Genomic DNA, 17,161 nt, shown 5'->3' on the forward strand with positions numbered 1-17,161 from the left:
TACATCTTGTCAAGTGTATGTAGATTTGAATATCATTTTATGGGACTTGCTATGTAGTCTCCACCGTAGAGAGTGGCAGTGAGAGCATAAAAAATTAACGGATGTGATAGCTGCTTGATTGAAGGGTTTTCATGGAATAAAAGACCAGAGAAAATAAGGGATTGCATGGAATACGATTTCAAACAACATTGGAAAACTAACAACAGGCTTACAGCTAACGGAATATAGTATTGATGGCTTTGGTTTAATGATAAGACTCTATCTTTTGTTTCTTTAAATTATCCTTTAATTAAATGTAAAATAAATCTTCACATATACTGTCATGCACTAAAGTAGGGACTTTGCGACACATCACTAGTGATTTTGATGATCCACATTTATGCTTCCCCATATTCACAACAGCTTCAAAAAGTTTGTCTGACTTGTTTTATTCATAGATTTTCCCTTTTGGTTTAAGGTCAAAATCAGTTTTACACTTTGTAACATATGCTTATGATTGATTGAACTTAATTTAAGCACAGACCCTAATCATGTTCAGTAATTAAAAATTAATTATCCTAAAATCTAAAACAAATGGATACTTTACAAGCATTTGTCTGGTCCCTCACAATTTTACAACTAGTAGCATTACTTTGTGAGCAAAAAAGAACTCAAAAGGTAGTTTATGATGATCATGTAGATGTTTGATTTCAAGTTAAGATTATTGTGACACATGTTTCAATGTAAATCTAACAAATAAAAATAAAATGAAAACAAAAACAAAGGTATTGAAAAGTAATTTATGTCTCAAAAGTCATTTTGCACCATATTTCCAAACATGTACTGTCATAATCCATTTGTCTTTCTTAAAAACTTAATACTTCTAGCTGTCACGAGAAACTTAAGAACCCATGTGGTGTTTCTCTCATACACAAGAAATTTTGTCCACAAGTAATATCACACACAGCAGTTGCACCAAGCAACCTTCATGCAAATCAGAAACTAAATCCTCTTCAGATCTTGTTAATAATATTGTAATTAATTCAGTTAATCAAATTATGAAAACCATGTCTCCATTTCATTCATCTGAGAAGTGGTAACCAAGAAATATCAATGTTGTCGTGGAATTTATGTATACAAACTCTTTATCTTTGTTACATTTATGAGCAAACCAAATTGGTGGGCTATTCCCATCAAAATCATGAATAAAGACCTCTCCAAGTCTAGAATGAGTACTATTTACAATATGGAGGGCAATAGGAACAAAATATTAAAATGTCACTGGAAAAGAACTGATACTTGACACTAACTGTCAACAATGCTTTGATCCATACCCGAATCTGTGCCCGAATGATGATCAATGGAATTGTAATCTGGCATGTCAGTTAAGGACCTGGCTGGCATGGATTCTTCATCATCTCCGTGTTCAGATGCAGAGCTAGCAGCATCTATCTCCTTCCCTGGACACTCATCTTGGACACATTCAGCAACTTCAATGTTGTAATTTTCAAAACCATGACTGCTACTACTTAAGGGTGACAAGTCTTCTTTCTTGACAACATTAAACACAATCCCATTATGGATCCTTTCAGGCTGCAGAAGATCACCTTCGGTCACAAGTATGCTGGACACATTGACAACCCTGTTGCCAGTTTCCCTTGGCTCAGATTCTGTGCTATCAGAGTTCCTATCTAGTGTTGTGAGCCTGGGGCTATGATACTGAAAATCATTATGGATAGTGTGACTCACTAAGCCTTTATTAGGATCCGTATCAACCTCTAAGTTTTGGAGAAAATCAACGAACATATTTGCTGAAGTAGTTCTCATCAAAGGCCCGCCAGTTCTTGTCCAAGAATGCAAATCAACACTTTCAGAGTCACTGTCACTTCCATCATGTATGCCACGGTGGGTCTTCCAAGTTTTGCCATTGGCTCTGCTGGAACTGCCGATGCCTTGATGCAATGAGGAGGCAACATCAGTAAGGTCCTCAAGGGAGCCGGTCGAATTCTCTCGTGCAATGCAATTCCACGAAGGAATTCTTTTTGAAGCACTGAACCTGACAGTGCTGGACAAACCATGAGAGGCAGAAGCAGCTCTCTCAGCAATTCTCTTTAGTCTTCTCATATGATTGAGAATCACAACACACTCATCAAGAGCAAGCTCAATGCCACAATTTGCTTTTATGGCTGAAAGTTTCTCCCAGGTACATCTTCTCCCTTGGTTGGCTGCCTTTTGAAGCTCTCCATAAGAAGGGTTCTGTATAATTTTGGTGTACTGGAACAGGACACAGGTAAAACAACAGTCACAATATGCACAATTTAATCATTAATTAACTGAATCATCTTTAGTAAATGATACACAAATAAACTCCTGAACCTTTAGCAAAAGTGGACAAATATAGAAAGAACATTTGCCACATAATTCCAATATGTTTCCAAGGAAACTTCACAAAGTTTTGTAATCAAAGGCTTCATGTTAACCACTAGCACTTTTTATTTGAATTGATATCTAGCTGAAGTTATTTTCTCCTTAAATATCTAGCTGTTATTTTAATGTTCCTTAGGTGCATACCTGAGCAAGAGTTGCGGGAATAACAACAGTCACATCACCTTCCCAGTCTTGAGCAAACAATTTAGCAAGTCCACCTAATGGAAAACCAAGTTCCAGTATTTGATGACACCTATGTTTCACCTCCATCTCCACAAGATGAGCAAGCTGAAAAATCAAAAACCAAATTTGATACAATCATTACGCAGTAAGAGTGGTTAACAAGTTTAATGGAAACTCTCAAAGGATGCAAACATTTCCCAATCAAATGTACACAATACCAATAAACATAAAAATGTATATGAATGTAATATGCATTGTGTTTGCCCAAACGTCCAAGTCCATGAATATGTACCTTGGCAGCAAAGTTGCCCCCATAAGTCCGCACAAATTCTTTCAATCTCAATAGTGGTGCAATATGAGGGTTGGCCTGACTAACTATAAAATGATTGACATTGAATAGTTCTTTCAACTGCATCATAGGTAAATCAATCTCCAAGCTACCATCCCTCCAACGGCGCACTGGTGTGGAGCCCTCTTCAGGGCCTAAGTTAAAAGGAGGGTGGTAAGGAACAATCTCTCCACTTCTATCCTTTGCCATCAATTCTTGAGCCTCAAAAAGGCCAGGAAAGGCACAAGAAGCGGTTACTGCACTCCATATAACCACATGGGGTGAAGTCAAGTAGTTAAGACATCTAGGCGGTTCATGCTTCCTTGGGGAACAAACAGTAATCCCAAGAATTCTGCCTGTCATGTCATAAGCTTCTTGAAATGTAAGGTTGCTTGTTAGATGCCTCAACATCATTTGCAACTGTCTGATCTCATGAACAGCACCCAATGTTGTGACTCTCTTAACAACTGCAAAAATCCCACCCATTTGATCAAAAAATTGCAATGAGTGCCATGAATCCTCAAAAAAGCTCTGGAGCTCAGGCCAAGTCCTAGTGGCAACAACAGCACACATAATGGATCCCACACTTGAACCAGCAATTATCCTAGGCATGAGTTTATGTTCTACCAGTGTTTTAACTACACCCACATGAGAAGCTCCAAGAGAGGCACCCCCACTTAACAGCAAAGCAGTCCTCCCAAATGCATGCCTAGTTTCATGCATGAAAGCAAGCTTTTCTTCCAATGATAGCTCCTCTGAATCAGAATCACAGACCATTCTCAATTGAGTCGTTACTTCATCAATGTACTCCTTGATTAATTTAGGCACCTGAAGCCTACCCTTGTGTAGTTCAGGGTTACACATATTACCTAAATTTCTAATAAGATCGGCACGCATAAAAAACATTATATCTCCGAGAGATCCCTCTTGTCGACGGTGGCGGAGCTCTTGAAGCTTGTTCCTCACCAATTCCACATCATAAAGGTCTGATTCATTCATCTTTGTTGTCTCTTTATCAAGCATCTTAGCTGCATGAGCCCACTCCTCATAGGTCAAAGCACTTCTCATCATGTTTCTCCAAAACTTCCTCCTATATGCCATTTCAGCCCTTGATTTCACATTTGTGTATCGTTTCAACAAGAAAGCAACAATTGTCATCATTGCCAATATCCCTTGAGGGTTCCTGGGATGCAACCATGATATAAAGGATGCCAAACCCCCCCTAAACCTATAGAAGAGATCTAACAACACAATAAATATGTGGTGCCTAAAATGTGAGATAGACTTGCAAAAAAGAACCCTGAAAGCAATTGTCCTACCAAGAATGCCAGAAGGACCAATTGGAAAACGGTCAACACTGGCCTCATTACTAATATGATCCATCATTCTCCCTTGATCAAAACTAAATAATGTCCTTCTCACAAATCAAAACTATAAACTACAAAGGGATTAAATAATATATAATAAAGTCAGTATAGTAAGAGTTGTATCTTCAATGTTAATATCAAAGGGTACACATTGTGGAAAAGGCAAGGCTAAAGAGTACAAAGAAAACAATTCACACCAGAATCTCACAAAATGATAAACTTAAAAAGTGTATATGTGTCCTGTACAGCTGTGTTTAGCTCCAAAACTCGTAAAATTCCCATCTTCAACCAAATTAAAAAGAAAAAGGAAACTAAAATAGAAACGAATATGCAACAGAACAGTGCTATAAGTCATTGTTTTTCTTCCAACCCCAAGAAACCTAAGAACCACGATCACAACTCGAAATCAGATAACCAAAACCTTTCAAATGAAAAAAGATGAAATTTTAACCAACCCCAGAAGTCGAATCGTCGATCTATAAAACCAATCTTCGTGCAGAGCTAAAGGGGCAAGGAATTTTTGGTGTTATTATAATTAAGAATGGATGGCATTGGGATCTGAGAGGAGGGGATAAGATACCCATACGGTGACGCGGAACCTAGTCAAGAAATGATGACGTGGATACCACAGAGATAAGGGAAAAAGAAAAAGGTGGCAGAGTCAGACAAATTTATAGTTTTGGTTTGTTGTTGCGATGCAAGTTGAAAGTTTGAAACATTCTAATTAGATAATGCCATCCAATTATGGATTTGTGGTTTCGCAAGCAAGGGGCACACACAACAGCTGACACGCAAACCAAACGACAAAAACGTGAGGGGAACAATTAGGTGTTTTTCTAAGTTCTATTTCTCACAAATAAACGGAAAACGGGCTAGGGAGTTGATATTGGCTCCGTAAGCTTTGCTATTTTCCTCACTAAAATTTTCTGTCTAAAAATATCCTTCCCCACTTTGTAGAGGGGAAACATAATTTTTGTTGTATGAGTGAAGGTGCCAAAAATATTGTGACACGAAAATATGATTTTATTGTATTTTATTTTATAATGTATAACGAAATTATTTTTCTGTTGTGTAAGTGAGGTTGCAAAAACATTGTACAACAAAATCATGATTTTATTGTCCAAGTGAGAGTGTAAAAAAATATATAACAAAAATATGATTTCGTTGCACATTGCAAAAGTCGGGATAGTTAGGTTGTGGTTGCATATCAATGTCATCACCACCCACATTTTTATCATTATCATTACCCAAACTAATATCATTAGCCTTTTGCTCCATATGCTTGGTCGAGTTGGTAAAAGAAACCTTGACTTTTATCATTCATACTTTTTCATCTAGTTGAAATTGTAACCTCATTAGATATAATTATATAAAATTATTTCAATCCATTGACCTAAAAAATTAAGAGAAAAATTTATCATTTAAAAAAAATATTTGTTGCAAAATTTCTAACACAATGAAATCACATTTTTGATGTGTTGCAAAAATTGCAATAGAATCAATGTTGCCAGAAAATAAATAAAAAATGAAATCTTGATTTCGTTTTCATTGTATAAATTACAGATAGAAAAAAAAAATACCGTGTAAAGGACTGAGAGGAAAGAAATGGGAGTGTAGGGGAGAGCTTCCACAGACAAGGAGGAAAAGAGGAAAGAAAGGAAGAAAGGTTAGAGGGGAAGGGTGGGTGCTAATAATAATATCCCAACGGGTAACTCAACAAAATAATACAATATAGCTCGGAACGAGTCCAATGATAATGTTCATGGACCTTCTAATATGTTAGGATAGTTGATATTTGTACCTTTCTTATATACTTGTATACCTCCTTTCTTTTTCTTTTTATTTTTACCTAAACTACCCTCATTTTTAAATACACCCTCCTCATGCCCTCCTAGACCTCATCAGAAGATTTATTTTTAAGACCAGTTGCTTATGCGATTACTGCTCAAAGAGAAATCTTGGAGATTTTAATTAGTTTTTTAATCACTGTGAAAAGAGATAGAAAGGTAAGCAAATGGAATTCCACAATCATTAAATCATCCTTGCTTCATACTCACATATTGTTTGTGAGAGATTTCTTTCCTAGGTCAAAGACAGAAGCCATGACAAAAAGAAAACAAAAGGAAAAAAAGAAATAAAACAAAATCTATAATTAGAGTTTTTTTTTTTAAAAAAAAAAAACACAAGCAACACACATCAATCCCATTTGAAACATTAATCCCATCAGATAAAAAGATTCAAAACATTCACTAAGGTTGAGAATCAGACGGTCTTGAGAACCATATGGTTGCTTTATAAATTACTATAAGTTTACTGCTAAAAAGAGTAAAGACTACATAGGAGGTATGTTTTCATTCTAAAGAAAAATGAATAAAAAAATTATATAAAGAAAAAGAGATCCGGATAATTTAGGGAAAAAATAAAAAAGGGAGGTATATAAATAAAAAAGAGAGGTAAGTAAAACATCCATGTAGAACCGTCAATGTAAACTTAAAACTCATGGTTTTTTTGCATTTTTTTTCTGTACCCTTTATTGTTTGGGCTTTTTACTAGAGTTGGAGACTGTAATTCAAAATTCACTCTAGGGAGTTGCTATTAGCCCCAACCACTTTGCTATTAGCCCCTACCATTGTTCAAAATTTCAAAATTACCACCCTTCTCCAAAATGTGCAATGGAATCACGATTTTGCTGCATTAGAGGAGGTGCAAAAAATGTTGTACAATGGAATCGTGATTCCTTAAAGCAATGTACAACATAAATGTGATTCCATTGTATTTTTTTATACCCCCACTAGTGCAGCGGAATCACAATTTATTGTGCATGAGTTTGTGAAAAAAGTGCATAGGGGATAAATACAACATGTACAATGAAAGTATGTTTCTGTGGCACAAGATACAACAAAGTTATATTTTTGTGGTGCATTTTTTTCCTTAAAAAAATGTACTACTGAAATGAGATTTTGTTGTACATTGTGCAACGAAATCCAACTTTTGTTGTACATTTTTTTTTTGGAAAAATGTAATCACAACTGAATCATGATTTCCTTATGTAACCAATAACTTGAAGAAAAATAAATGGAATCAAAATTCTGATATGTTTACGAAAAAGGAAAAAAAAATACCTCAGCAACGGAGACTTGTGTGAGTGAAGAGAGGGAAAGATGAAATGAATGAATGAAGAAAGAAAAAGAGGAAAGTGATAAAAGGCATGAAGAAAGGGAAGGAAGGAGTATTTTGGGTGGGGTGGGGTGGGGAAGGGTGTTTTGGTATTTGCTCTTGGCTGGTAGGGGTCAAGAGTAATTTGGTTAGGACCAATAATAATACCTTTCACTCTATCATCCCTCAATATTTAATAGTAAATAGGAAATTAAGTTGGATTATTGATAATGAGAAGTGTTAGTAACACATTTTTTTAATTAGTTAAAATTTATTGAAAACTAGAAAATCAGTATAGAGAATAATTAAATATGTTGTGGAACCCATCAATTTTTATCATTTTTGATAAATTTTAATCAATAAAAAATATATGTTTTAAAAATAGTGTAACAAAGAAATTGTTCCTAACATTTCTCTTGTTAATATAATGAGTATATTTTTTTTGTAGAGAAGACACGCTTTTTTATCCGTTGGAATTGAACACTGTATCAAAAGATTTACAACACACACACACTCTACTCAACCAACTGCATTAGACTCTCTTGATAAAAGATGTGTTTTTTTATGCATAGAGAAGACATGTATTTTCTATAGAAATAATATTGTTCAAATCGAGCAAGATTATTGTGAACAATAAATTTATTTCTCTAAACATTTAATATAATTATATACCTAAGACTCATATTCGAAGTAGTTAATTAAACTAAAATAACTTCAATATGCATTATCAATGATAAATGGGTATGATTATTAATCATTTTTCCTTTTACCAACTAATATTGGAAATTCATGAATAGTTTGGAGAGGCTAAAGTAGTGAACAATTAGACAAAATCCCAAATTCTATGTAGTCAAAAGGGTTTAGTAGATAAAAATGGGGTTGAATCATTTGTTAAAGGCATGCTTAATGGCTTGGATATGATAATATAGGATAATTATCCTATCCAATAATTAATTGTTTGGTATAATAAAATATGATTCGCTTATCTTGTTTATACTATCTTTTTGACCTAATGTATTTCTTATATTGAAGAGGGAATTGGGTTAGAAAATAACAAAGTAGGATATGTGTTCCCACTCTTTTCCTTTCACAATCACAATTGTCACTACCAATCTTGTCATTATCGTCATCACCACTACCACGGTCACAATTATTGTTACCATCAGAATTGTCACACGACTGTCATCATCATTGCTACTTCCACCACAACCTATCATTATTTTGTTTGCATCAAATACATGTCAAAATAACATAACAACGCTATCTAATGTATATTAATTATGAAATAAGATTAAAATTTATCATGTTTTTATATCGTATCATTTTCTATTATGTCATATGTTGACCGCAGAATGAGTCCTAACAATATTTATGAACTAATAAAATCTTATATAGATAGTAAAAAATTAATTAAAAATAGAAATACAAAATCTATATTTATTAAATGTATCACTTTTCATAAATATTATAAAACATAATATTTATAAAAGGCCATATATTTAATAAATATATATTATGTTTTATAAGTCAAACAAATACATTATACTTCATGAATATAAAATTTAATAGTTTTTTAAGTTTATTATATATTAATTTTAATAAATATGGAATTTAATATTATCATGAAGTCAATTTTATTTGGTTATATGATATATAAATATAGATTTATCAATTTTGTTACAATAAATAACATTTAATATGCAAAACAAATACATGTAACAAATATAAAATTGGATAGTTTTTTTATATAAATACATTTAATAAATATATAATTTAATATTACGTTAATTTTTAATATAACATTTAATTTATGAACATCAATTTTTTTATATCATATATATCAAATTTCGCATAAATTAAGTATTTGTTAATACAAATTTTATTTTTTGAATGGCTGGGACAAAGAAAACCCCTATTTTTTTTTTATTTTTTATTTTTGTGTATAATGGTGGTCTCACTTTGAATTTAAGATCTCGTGTATACAACCCAAAATCCCCACCACTAGGCTGACCCCAATGGTTCAAAGATACACTCATGTTAATATTAGGATAACAGTTTAAAACGATTTAAATCAGTTCGATTTTCTATTCAAATAGTTTAATTGGTTTGAAAATCGATTCAAAATTAGATTAATTTTAAAAAACTGATTCTTAACCGATTTTAACTAGTTTTAAATTGATTCTAAGCTTCATATTAGTTTTGAACTGATTTTTTCAAATAAAAAATATTATGTGAAAATCAGTTCGATTAACCAAACTGATTAGATAGAAACAATTTGATTAACTAAATTGATTTTATAAAATAATACAATTCTTTTTTCTTAAACTAGTTAAAAAAAATCAATTTAACTTAGGTTCAATTATAATCCGGTTCAATCCAAACCGGTTATTTTGCATACCCCTTATTAATACAATATCTAATCATGGACATTTACTTATATTTTTATATTTAAATAGTTTACTATTTGTTAAAATAAAATATACAAGTGATGAAGCATTAATTAATTTTTTATTTGCATGAAATTTTAAAAGATTAATCTGTTTGATAAAAAAATTAAATTCAATGATTGGATTAAGTAATTTCATATGTATAAAAAATTAAACCAACCTTCCCGTTGGCTAAACTTTAAAAAAAACGCATTGTAGCAAAAAAGAACTTTAAAAACCGCAGAAGAATTCAGTCAAAAAAAAAAAAGCAGAAGAATGTTTTTTTGCTCGAGTATGTATATATTTAATAAATTTTTAAAATGTTTAATTATCAGGAAAAAAAGAAGAAGATAATTCTTAATGATTTTTTTTTTCAGTCTTAATTTCATTACAGGATTGCGTCAATTGCGTCGTGTAGATTGGTGTGAGCAAATCGGTGGTCCCACCATTCTCATGATTAACTCAACTAAGCGCGTTATGTTTCCCACAACACCACACTTGATCTTCATCTATGACAACTATTATTAATTCCCGGATCTCAACTGTCAGAAAAGGTTCATATGGTAATAATTACTTAATTAGTAGATTTATATATTTCTATTAAGACTTTTAATTAATGAATATTTAATAACACAAATAGTATACCAATTAATTTTTTCTTAAAGTATTTGTTTTTATAATTTTGAAAAAATTACTAAAATAAAAATTATTTTAAAAAAAGAAGTAAATTCACACAAGGACCATTCTTCTGGTGTACACAAACATTTTGTTAAAAAAATAATATTACTGTACACCTTTTTCATGCAATAATTGGAGATTAAGATTTCTCTACTTGATGAGTCTAAGATTTTTTTTTCATCATCATATTATTTGGTATGAATTATTATCGGCTTTGTTTCATTAATTTTTATAAGAAATTCAACTGATTACTTTAGTAAAAAAATTTCTTCTTAATTACATTTTTCATCCATAAAATTCAAATTCAAGATTTCACTCAAAAGAATTGAGTTTAATATTATTTGTTAATAGATAAGTAAAGGGTATGACAGCGTGAGAAAATCCTAATAACACAACTTTTAGTGTATATATATATATATATATATTTTTTTTTTTTAAAATACAATCATTAATTAAAGAGTAAGTCCGATATTCAATCAACTCTATGAATTTCTCCATCCCATAACCATAAAATGAGTGTGTATGTGTTACAAAATGTTAGTAACAATTCTCAGAAGAATCTAAATACGAATGAGTAGTTTTCACGTCGAACCAATTGAATTGACCAAGGCCAAGTCAATTCGACACAATTGACTCTTTCCACTCCTATCTACTGGTCAAGTACCTCCAGGTCCCATTTCTCATTCTTTTTTATCTTTTAACACGTTCAATTCTAAACTTTAAAGCCAAAAGCCACCTATTTTATTTTATTTTTCCCTTTTCTTTTGCCTCTTATTTTAATAATATTAATATTAATATTAATATTAACATTAATATCTAGTCTAGTTACAACTTAAGACAACTGTCTGAAAATTCCACACTCTGGATTCTCTGTCTCATAGTTTTCTTTGCAGAAGAAAAGAAAAGCAATAGCTCAATTCTCTATTTTCCAGAAGATACACTTTTTTCTCACACAAACCAAGGGAAGAAAAAAAAGATCATTCCTCAATCTGAAGCATAATTGTAACACATAATCAGGTGGGAGACTTGTTTTCTTTTTCTCATTTCTTAATTTGTTTTCTTTGATGGTGTGCACAAATTTTCACTCCATGATGTTGATTCCATGAATTGTACTGATTCTGCAGAATGAAGGTTGAAATTGAAGGCAGCCACAGTGATTATGCTGAATCTGTTTCCAGACAACCAGAAAATAGAGGAAGATTGGAATCCAAGAAGAAACTGAAGAAAGTGAGGTCAATAAGGCTTGTAAGATTGCCAAGCAAGAGATCATCCACCAGAGGAGGGAGACACCGCCATGATTATCTCTTCATTGACACAGAAAGTTTAGAGGGGCCAACACCAATTGAAATGGTAGATGCATCACCAAATTACATGAAGGCTACCAGCAGTTCTCATGCAAAAGATAGTATTCAGGTAAGTTTGCTGATTTTGAAAAAAATGATTTGAATGGTTTCAATTGTTTGGTGAATAGTAAGAATAAGAATAATACAATGCTGCTTTTGGTCAGAATACACAAAGAATACTATTCACAAAGAAGACTTTGACAAGAATGTCTACTACTTTGAAACTGAAGAGAAGTCTGACCAGAAAGTTATCTGGAAGGACTGAACCAAAGAGGGAACTGAAGTCCTCAAGATCAATCAAGTTTGCAGCTGTCAAGGGCCAAAAATCAACAAGAAAGTTTTATGAATCTAATTATGGAAGTGATGACCAGAATTGGAAAAGTGCAAGTGATGCTGGTAACAAACTCCAGAGAGTCATAACCAGAAGATTAAGCTTGAAGCCCGTGAGGATCTTAGCAAAGATGCCTACTTTCAAATCAAAGAATTCTTCCATGGAGAGAGGCAATCAGATATCTCAATCCCCATACACAAGCTTGCTTAGAGCCACTTGTACTTCTGCTCTCAAGGATTCCCATTTTCCTGAGAAAATTGACCTCCCTCAAGAGGGAAGTGACTCTCAAGGAGTATCAGCTGTGAAGGTTTGTCCATATTCTTACTGCTCACTTCACGGTCAACGCCACACCAATCTGCCTCCACTGAAGCGCTTTGTGTCAATGAGGAGGCGCACGTTGAAGAGCCAAAAGCCAACAAAAATGGATTGTCAACCTGACACTAGATCAAAGCAGATTGGTAATGCAAAGAAAGCCGCTCAGAAAACTCAAACTGTCCACAAAGAAGATGGAAGATCTCATTTTCAGAACAAGAAAAAGCTGGCTAGGGGCTTATGGATTAGGCCTCATGGCACTCCAGCATCCACAGTTTCTGAAGGTGTGGAATCAACATCAACAGATAGAGTCGAGTTTTCTGCTCCTGATACTGAGATATTGGAGAGAGAAGTAACTAACACTGGCAACACAAGCAAAAATATGAAGCTGGATTGTGAAGTACTGAAGATGAGTTCTTTACAGAAAGAGTCTACACATGCTAGCACTACTGATATGGCAAGGGGAATGCAGGAAAGAGATAAAAAATTTGTCAAAATGTGGCAGTTGATGTATAAGCATGCTGTATTGAGTAACACAGGTGAAAATAAGCAGCAATTTGATGGGAAGGACAAGGAAGGAAGAGAGCAAGATTTCTTTGCAACTAATGAAGTGAACAACTCTTGTCGTGATGATTGTGATACAGATCAGGATATGGATGAGGAAAATAAGGATGCAATTGAGCTGGTGCAGAAAGCATTTGATGAAATCCTTCTTCCAGAGCCTGAAGACCTCTTTTCTGATGATCAATTCAAATCTGAAGGCATTGATTCAGATGTGGTACACTTAGAAAAGAGTGAAGTTGAGAGAAAAAGGAATACTTCAACATCCACAGAATCTCCAACAGCACAGAGGATGGGGACCAAACCTGACCAAAGAGCACCAAGAAGCTGGAGCAATCTGAAGAAGTTAATCCTCTTGAAAAGGTTTGTGAATGCATTAGAGAAGGTAAGAAACATCAACCCCAAAAGACCAAGACGTTTTCCTTCTGATGCTAACTTAGAAATAGAAAAAGTTTTTCTCAAGCACCAAACAGCGGAAGAGAAGAAGAATGCTGAGGAATGGATGCTTGACTATGCACTTCAAAAGGTTGTTTCTAAACTTGCACCTGCTCAAAGACAAAAAGTGACACTTCTAGTAAAAGCTTTTGAAACAATTCTGCCATTTCAAGTTGCTGAAAATAGTCCACGGTTTTCTCCAACAATGGAACCTCAAGCAAATCCAGTTCAACCCCTTGACAATTCCTCAAATCACAGCGAGGAAGAAACATCATTTTCTCATGATAGCAGTATGGAACTGACAGAAAATACTAGTGATGATCCAATGCCAGAACTGCACAATCCTACTACGCTCAAAGAAAGATGTCTTGAGTCTCTTGATTTTCCTGGAACCGAGACAGTCAAGAATATGCCTGCCTTTGGAGCTACTGAAGAAGACTTGAGTGGAAAGCAAAGTTTAGCTGGCAGTTATGATAATGAGGAGAAGATATCAAGTGACAGTGATAATATTTATCTTGTAGAGATCAAAGATACTACCTCAAGTTCCTTAAATGAGCCAGTTGAAATTATAAGAAGCAGTCATGAGGAGGCTCCAACCAATGAAACAGTCAATGATGTTCCAGAAGATTTGCTATCCAGTGTGAATACAGAAAATCCAGATATCAAATCTGAGTCACCTGGAAGAGATGTTGAAACCAAGAATCTGAATGGTGATAATGGGGAAAAAATTTCCATGTCCAAAAGTTTAGTCCTAGAAGGTTTAGTTAGATCACTCAGATCTAATTTGATTGGTTCAGGAGCACCTGTAAACGAACCAACTGCCAACAACAGAAAAGAAGGAATTGAAAATGTTAAACAGGAAACTGAGACTCTTGAAGAGTTCCCTACAAAGGAACAATCTGAAGCTCATATTAGTGCTGTTGTAGAACCTGAGACCCCTGTAGAGAAACAGAATAACACAGGATTGTGGTACTTGGTGTATAAGCACATGGTATCAAATATGGATGAAAACAATTCCGAGTCACTAATTGATGGGGCAGATGAAAAAGAGTCAGGGTTTGATGGGAGCAGAACAAGAGGAGCTTCCTTCTCTCATGAAAGTACACCCGTGACTGATGAAGAGATGAAATTTAAGGACCATGTCGTAGCTGATCCAGAAGTTGCACGCCAACAGAATGAAGCCATCAAGATGGTAGAAGAAGCAATTGATTCAATTCTTCCAGATGATCAGGATGACTTATCAGACAAGGAATCACTCACTGACAGCACAATTTCAGACAACTCCAAACAATCCAACAGAACTGAAAGAGTATACAGTGAAGGCCTGAACCAAAAAGAAGAACAGATGGAATCCGGGAACGGAATGATCCAAAAACAAGAAGAATCAGCACCAAAGGAGCAAAACAAAACAAACCAGAAAATGTCTACAAGCTGGAGCAATCTTAAAAAAGTGATCCTGCTTAGGAGATTCATCAAGTCATTGGAAAAAGTAAGGAAATTCAACCCAAGAGGGCCTAGATATCTACCTCTAGAGCCTGATTCAGAAGCTGAAAAAGTTAACTTAAGGCATCAAGACATGGAAGAACGAAAAGGTACGGAAGAATGGATGCTTGATTATGCACTTCGACAGGTTGTTTCCAAATTAACCCCTGCTAGGAAAAGAAAAGTGGAGCTGCTGGTGGAAGCTTTTGAAACAGTCATGCCAACTATAAAAACTTGAAACTGGGCAAACTGGCAAAGAGTGGAATAGCTTTGTATGCAAAAAAAATTCAAGCTGAAAGGTATAAAATTACCCTCAAGTAGTTTTTTTTTTTAATTTACCCTTCCTCTTTTTTTCTTCTCTGAAGTATTGCAAAGTGATGTGCAATTGTTAACAACAGTCAACAGAAAACTTGTCAAACTATGTGAAAACTGAATATTCAAAAATGTCAAGGGAAACCATATCCATTAAAAATATCAAGTAGCCACTCCTATACTCCTGTCATATGATCAATTTTAACCAGATAACAGAAGAGGAAGAATTCTATATGCATCATTTATAAGAACATCCACGCATCTAAAGTAATAGCTCAAGTTGTATTTATGTAATTATACTACTATCTCGAGAAATCTGATTCACTGTCTCCTCTACATGTGCAGGTCAACAAGGAGATGTATATGATCATAATCATTTGGGATGTCAGCAGTTTTTTGTTTTGTGGAAACTGTGTCTGGTGTCATATATTTTTTATAGTCTCTTAGGAGGAAACTTAGAGTATAGAATGTTTCATGATTCAGCAACAACAAAATTCAATATAGGGATATTTCCCCCTTTTTTTAACCTTTCATATCTCTCTTGGTGTTCTCAGGTGGATGTTTTGTATGAAAGATTTGCATTACAAATACCATAGACAATCTTTAAATGTCATGATGTATGTCTTTTGTGTGGAACATAATAGAATGGCCTAATCCGTATTGCATATTTATACTCTTCTCTTTTTGCAGTAAAGATTTCTTATCCTGTTTTTGAACATCCAAAGATAAACACAAAGTGAAAAGTCATGACTACCTAATTTCATCGCTTGTTTTGAGTAGAACACTGAATTTATAAGCCATTATAGATGTGCAACATATACAATGCCTGCTTTTACTTTTAAAAATAGTTGTGTTTTTATTTTTACTAAGAAACGATTATTAGTCATAATTTAAGCTTGATCCTATCGACACAAAACATACATGACTTGAATAATGACTGGAAATAATGAAACTAAAACCTGTTTTGGGGTGATAATGAAACTGAATAATGGGCATTTGCACACAAAGGTAATAATAAAAAAGAGTAAGAAGTTGTTAACCTTGATCCACTGTGGGGAAGGGCCAACACTCACTTGTAACAGCCATTTCTCTGTCTTCAACAAAATGTGTTGACTAGTGACTTCAAACTTCAAAGTCCAAACCTTTATGCTATGTTCATATTCGAGGTTGGACCATAGTTCGAGACTTACGAGAGCTACAACACAAGGTCCTTTTTTCTTTTTGGTAAATCTTGAGCTGCACACAGCTTCCCGATATTTTTGTTGGGATTTTGTCTAAGATCCTACAACTGGGCTGCAATTGACTATTTTAATTATATGTTTTATTTTGCCTCATACTAATGTATTTTCTCTATGAAATTATTTCAATTATATAATTAATATTAATTGACTTATTACTAATTTTAATAAAAACAATTTTACTAATGTATTTTTTGTAACTTATTGTATTATATAATTAGAACTAATTGAAATTAATTTGCTTAGTTTTTTTAAAAAAATAATTTTAATTTACCACTTGTACAATATTTCACTTTTTATGTTCTTTTTCTACAAGTTTTACCAGAAAAAACTTATCCAAAGTCCAAATAGGCCATATATTTCAACTTTCAAGTTATGTTTATATTGGGACGTTGCTATTGTCACTTTTAGAATTACTATTGGTACTACCAAGCCTTAGCAAGTGACTATTTTCCCCTACTGATGTTTTCCTACACCCCAATCCTTCACCCTTCCTCTCACTTCTCTATCACTTCTCTCTTTCTCTTTCACAGCACATTCATCCCCTTCCTAATTCATCTTCTCCTCTCTTGTTAGACCAATTCGAGACACAACAAGTTTTTT

At 33.7% G+C, this 17,161-nt stretch overlaps 2 protein-coding genes across 3 annotated transcripts; one reads left to right on the forward strand and one right to left on the reverse strand.

Moving 5' to 3' along the window:
• Positions 1–1,076: 1,076 nt before the first annotated feature.
• SDP1-4 (triacylglycerol lipase SDP1) lies at positions 1,077–4,968 on the reverse strand. Its single transcript, XM_003521103.5, has 3 exons — positions 2,882–4,968; positions 2,551–2,694; positions 1,077–2,253 (listed from the first exon to the last, which is right to left on the reverse strand). Exons 1-3 carry the CDS (start codon positions 4,301–4,303, stop codon positions 1,285–1,287), a joined length of 2,535 nt encoding a protein of 844 aa, XP_003521151.2. The 5' UTR covers positions 4,304–4,968; the 3' UTR covers positions 1,077–1,284.
• Positions 4,969–11,270: 6,302 nt separating this feature from the next.
• Positions 11,271–15,987, forward strand: LOC100804484 (calmodulin binding protein PICBP). 2 transcript variants are annotated; one of them, XR_005890727.1, is made up of 4 exons: positions 11,271–11,561; positions 11,669–11,957; positions 12,052–15,307; positions 15,666–15,987. XR_005890727.1 is itself a non-coding variant. In XM_041014021.1 (3 exons), the coding sequence occupies exons 2-3, from the start codon at positions 11,670–11,672 to the stop codon at positions 15,244–15,246; spliced, it is 3,483 nt and encodes a 1,160-aa protein (XP_040869955.1). In that variant the 5' UTR covers positions 11,361–11,561; position 11,669; the 3' UTR covers positions 15,247–15,309. The 2 variants fall into 2 exon arrangements, 1 of the variants encoding a protein (XP_040869955.1); XM_041014021.1 differs by lacking the exon at positions 15,666–15,987 and having other exon boundaries at positions 11,361–11,561; positions 12,052–15,309.
• Positions 15,988–17,161: the final 1,174 nt, after the last annotated feature.

This window comes from Glycine max, chromosome 3 (genome assembly GCF_000004515.6).
Source record: "Glycine max cultivar Williams 82 chromosome 3, Glycine_max_v4.0, whole genome shotgun sequence".
NCBI lineage: Eukaryota > Viridiplantae > Streptophyta > Magnoliopsida > Fabales > Fabaceae > Glycine > Glycine max.

Bases quoted from the DNA above. Each gene is read 5' to 3' on its own strand.
- SDP1-4 (XM_003521103.5), bottom strand. From the start codon at position 4,303: ATGATGGATCATATTAGTAATGAGGCCAGTGTTGACCGTTTTCCAATT. The intron at 2,695-2,881 runs GTACATATTCAT...TTGATTTTTCAG, and splicing joins GGGGCAACTTTGCTGCCAAG to CTTGCTCATCTTGTGGAGAT. The intron at 2,254-2,550 runs GTATGCACCTAA...GTCCTGTTCCAG, and splicing joins TTCCCGCAACTCTTGCTCAG to TACACCAAAATTATACAGAA.
- LOC100804484 (XM_041014021.1), top strand. From the start codon at position 11,670: ATGAAGGTTGAAATTGAAGGCAGCCACAGTGATTATGCTGAATCTGTT. The intron at 11,958-12,051 runs GTAAGTTTGCTG...GCTTTTGGTCAG, and splicing joins ATGCAAAAGATAGTATTCAG to AATACACAAAGAATACTATT.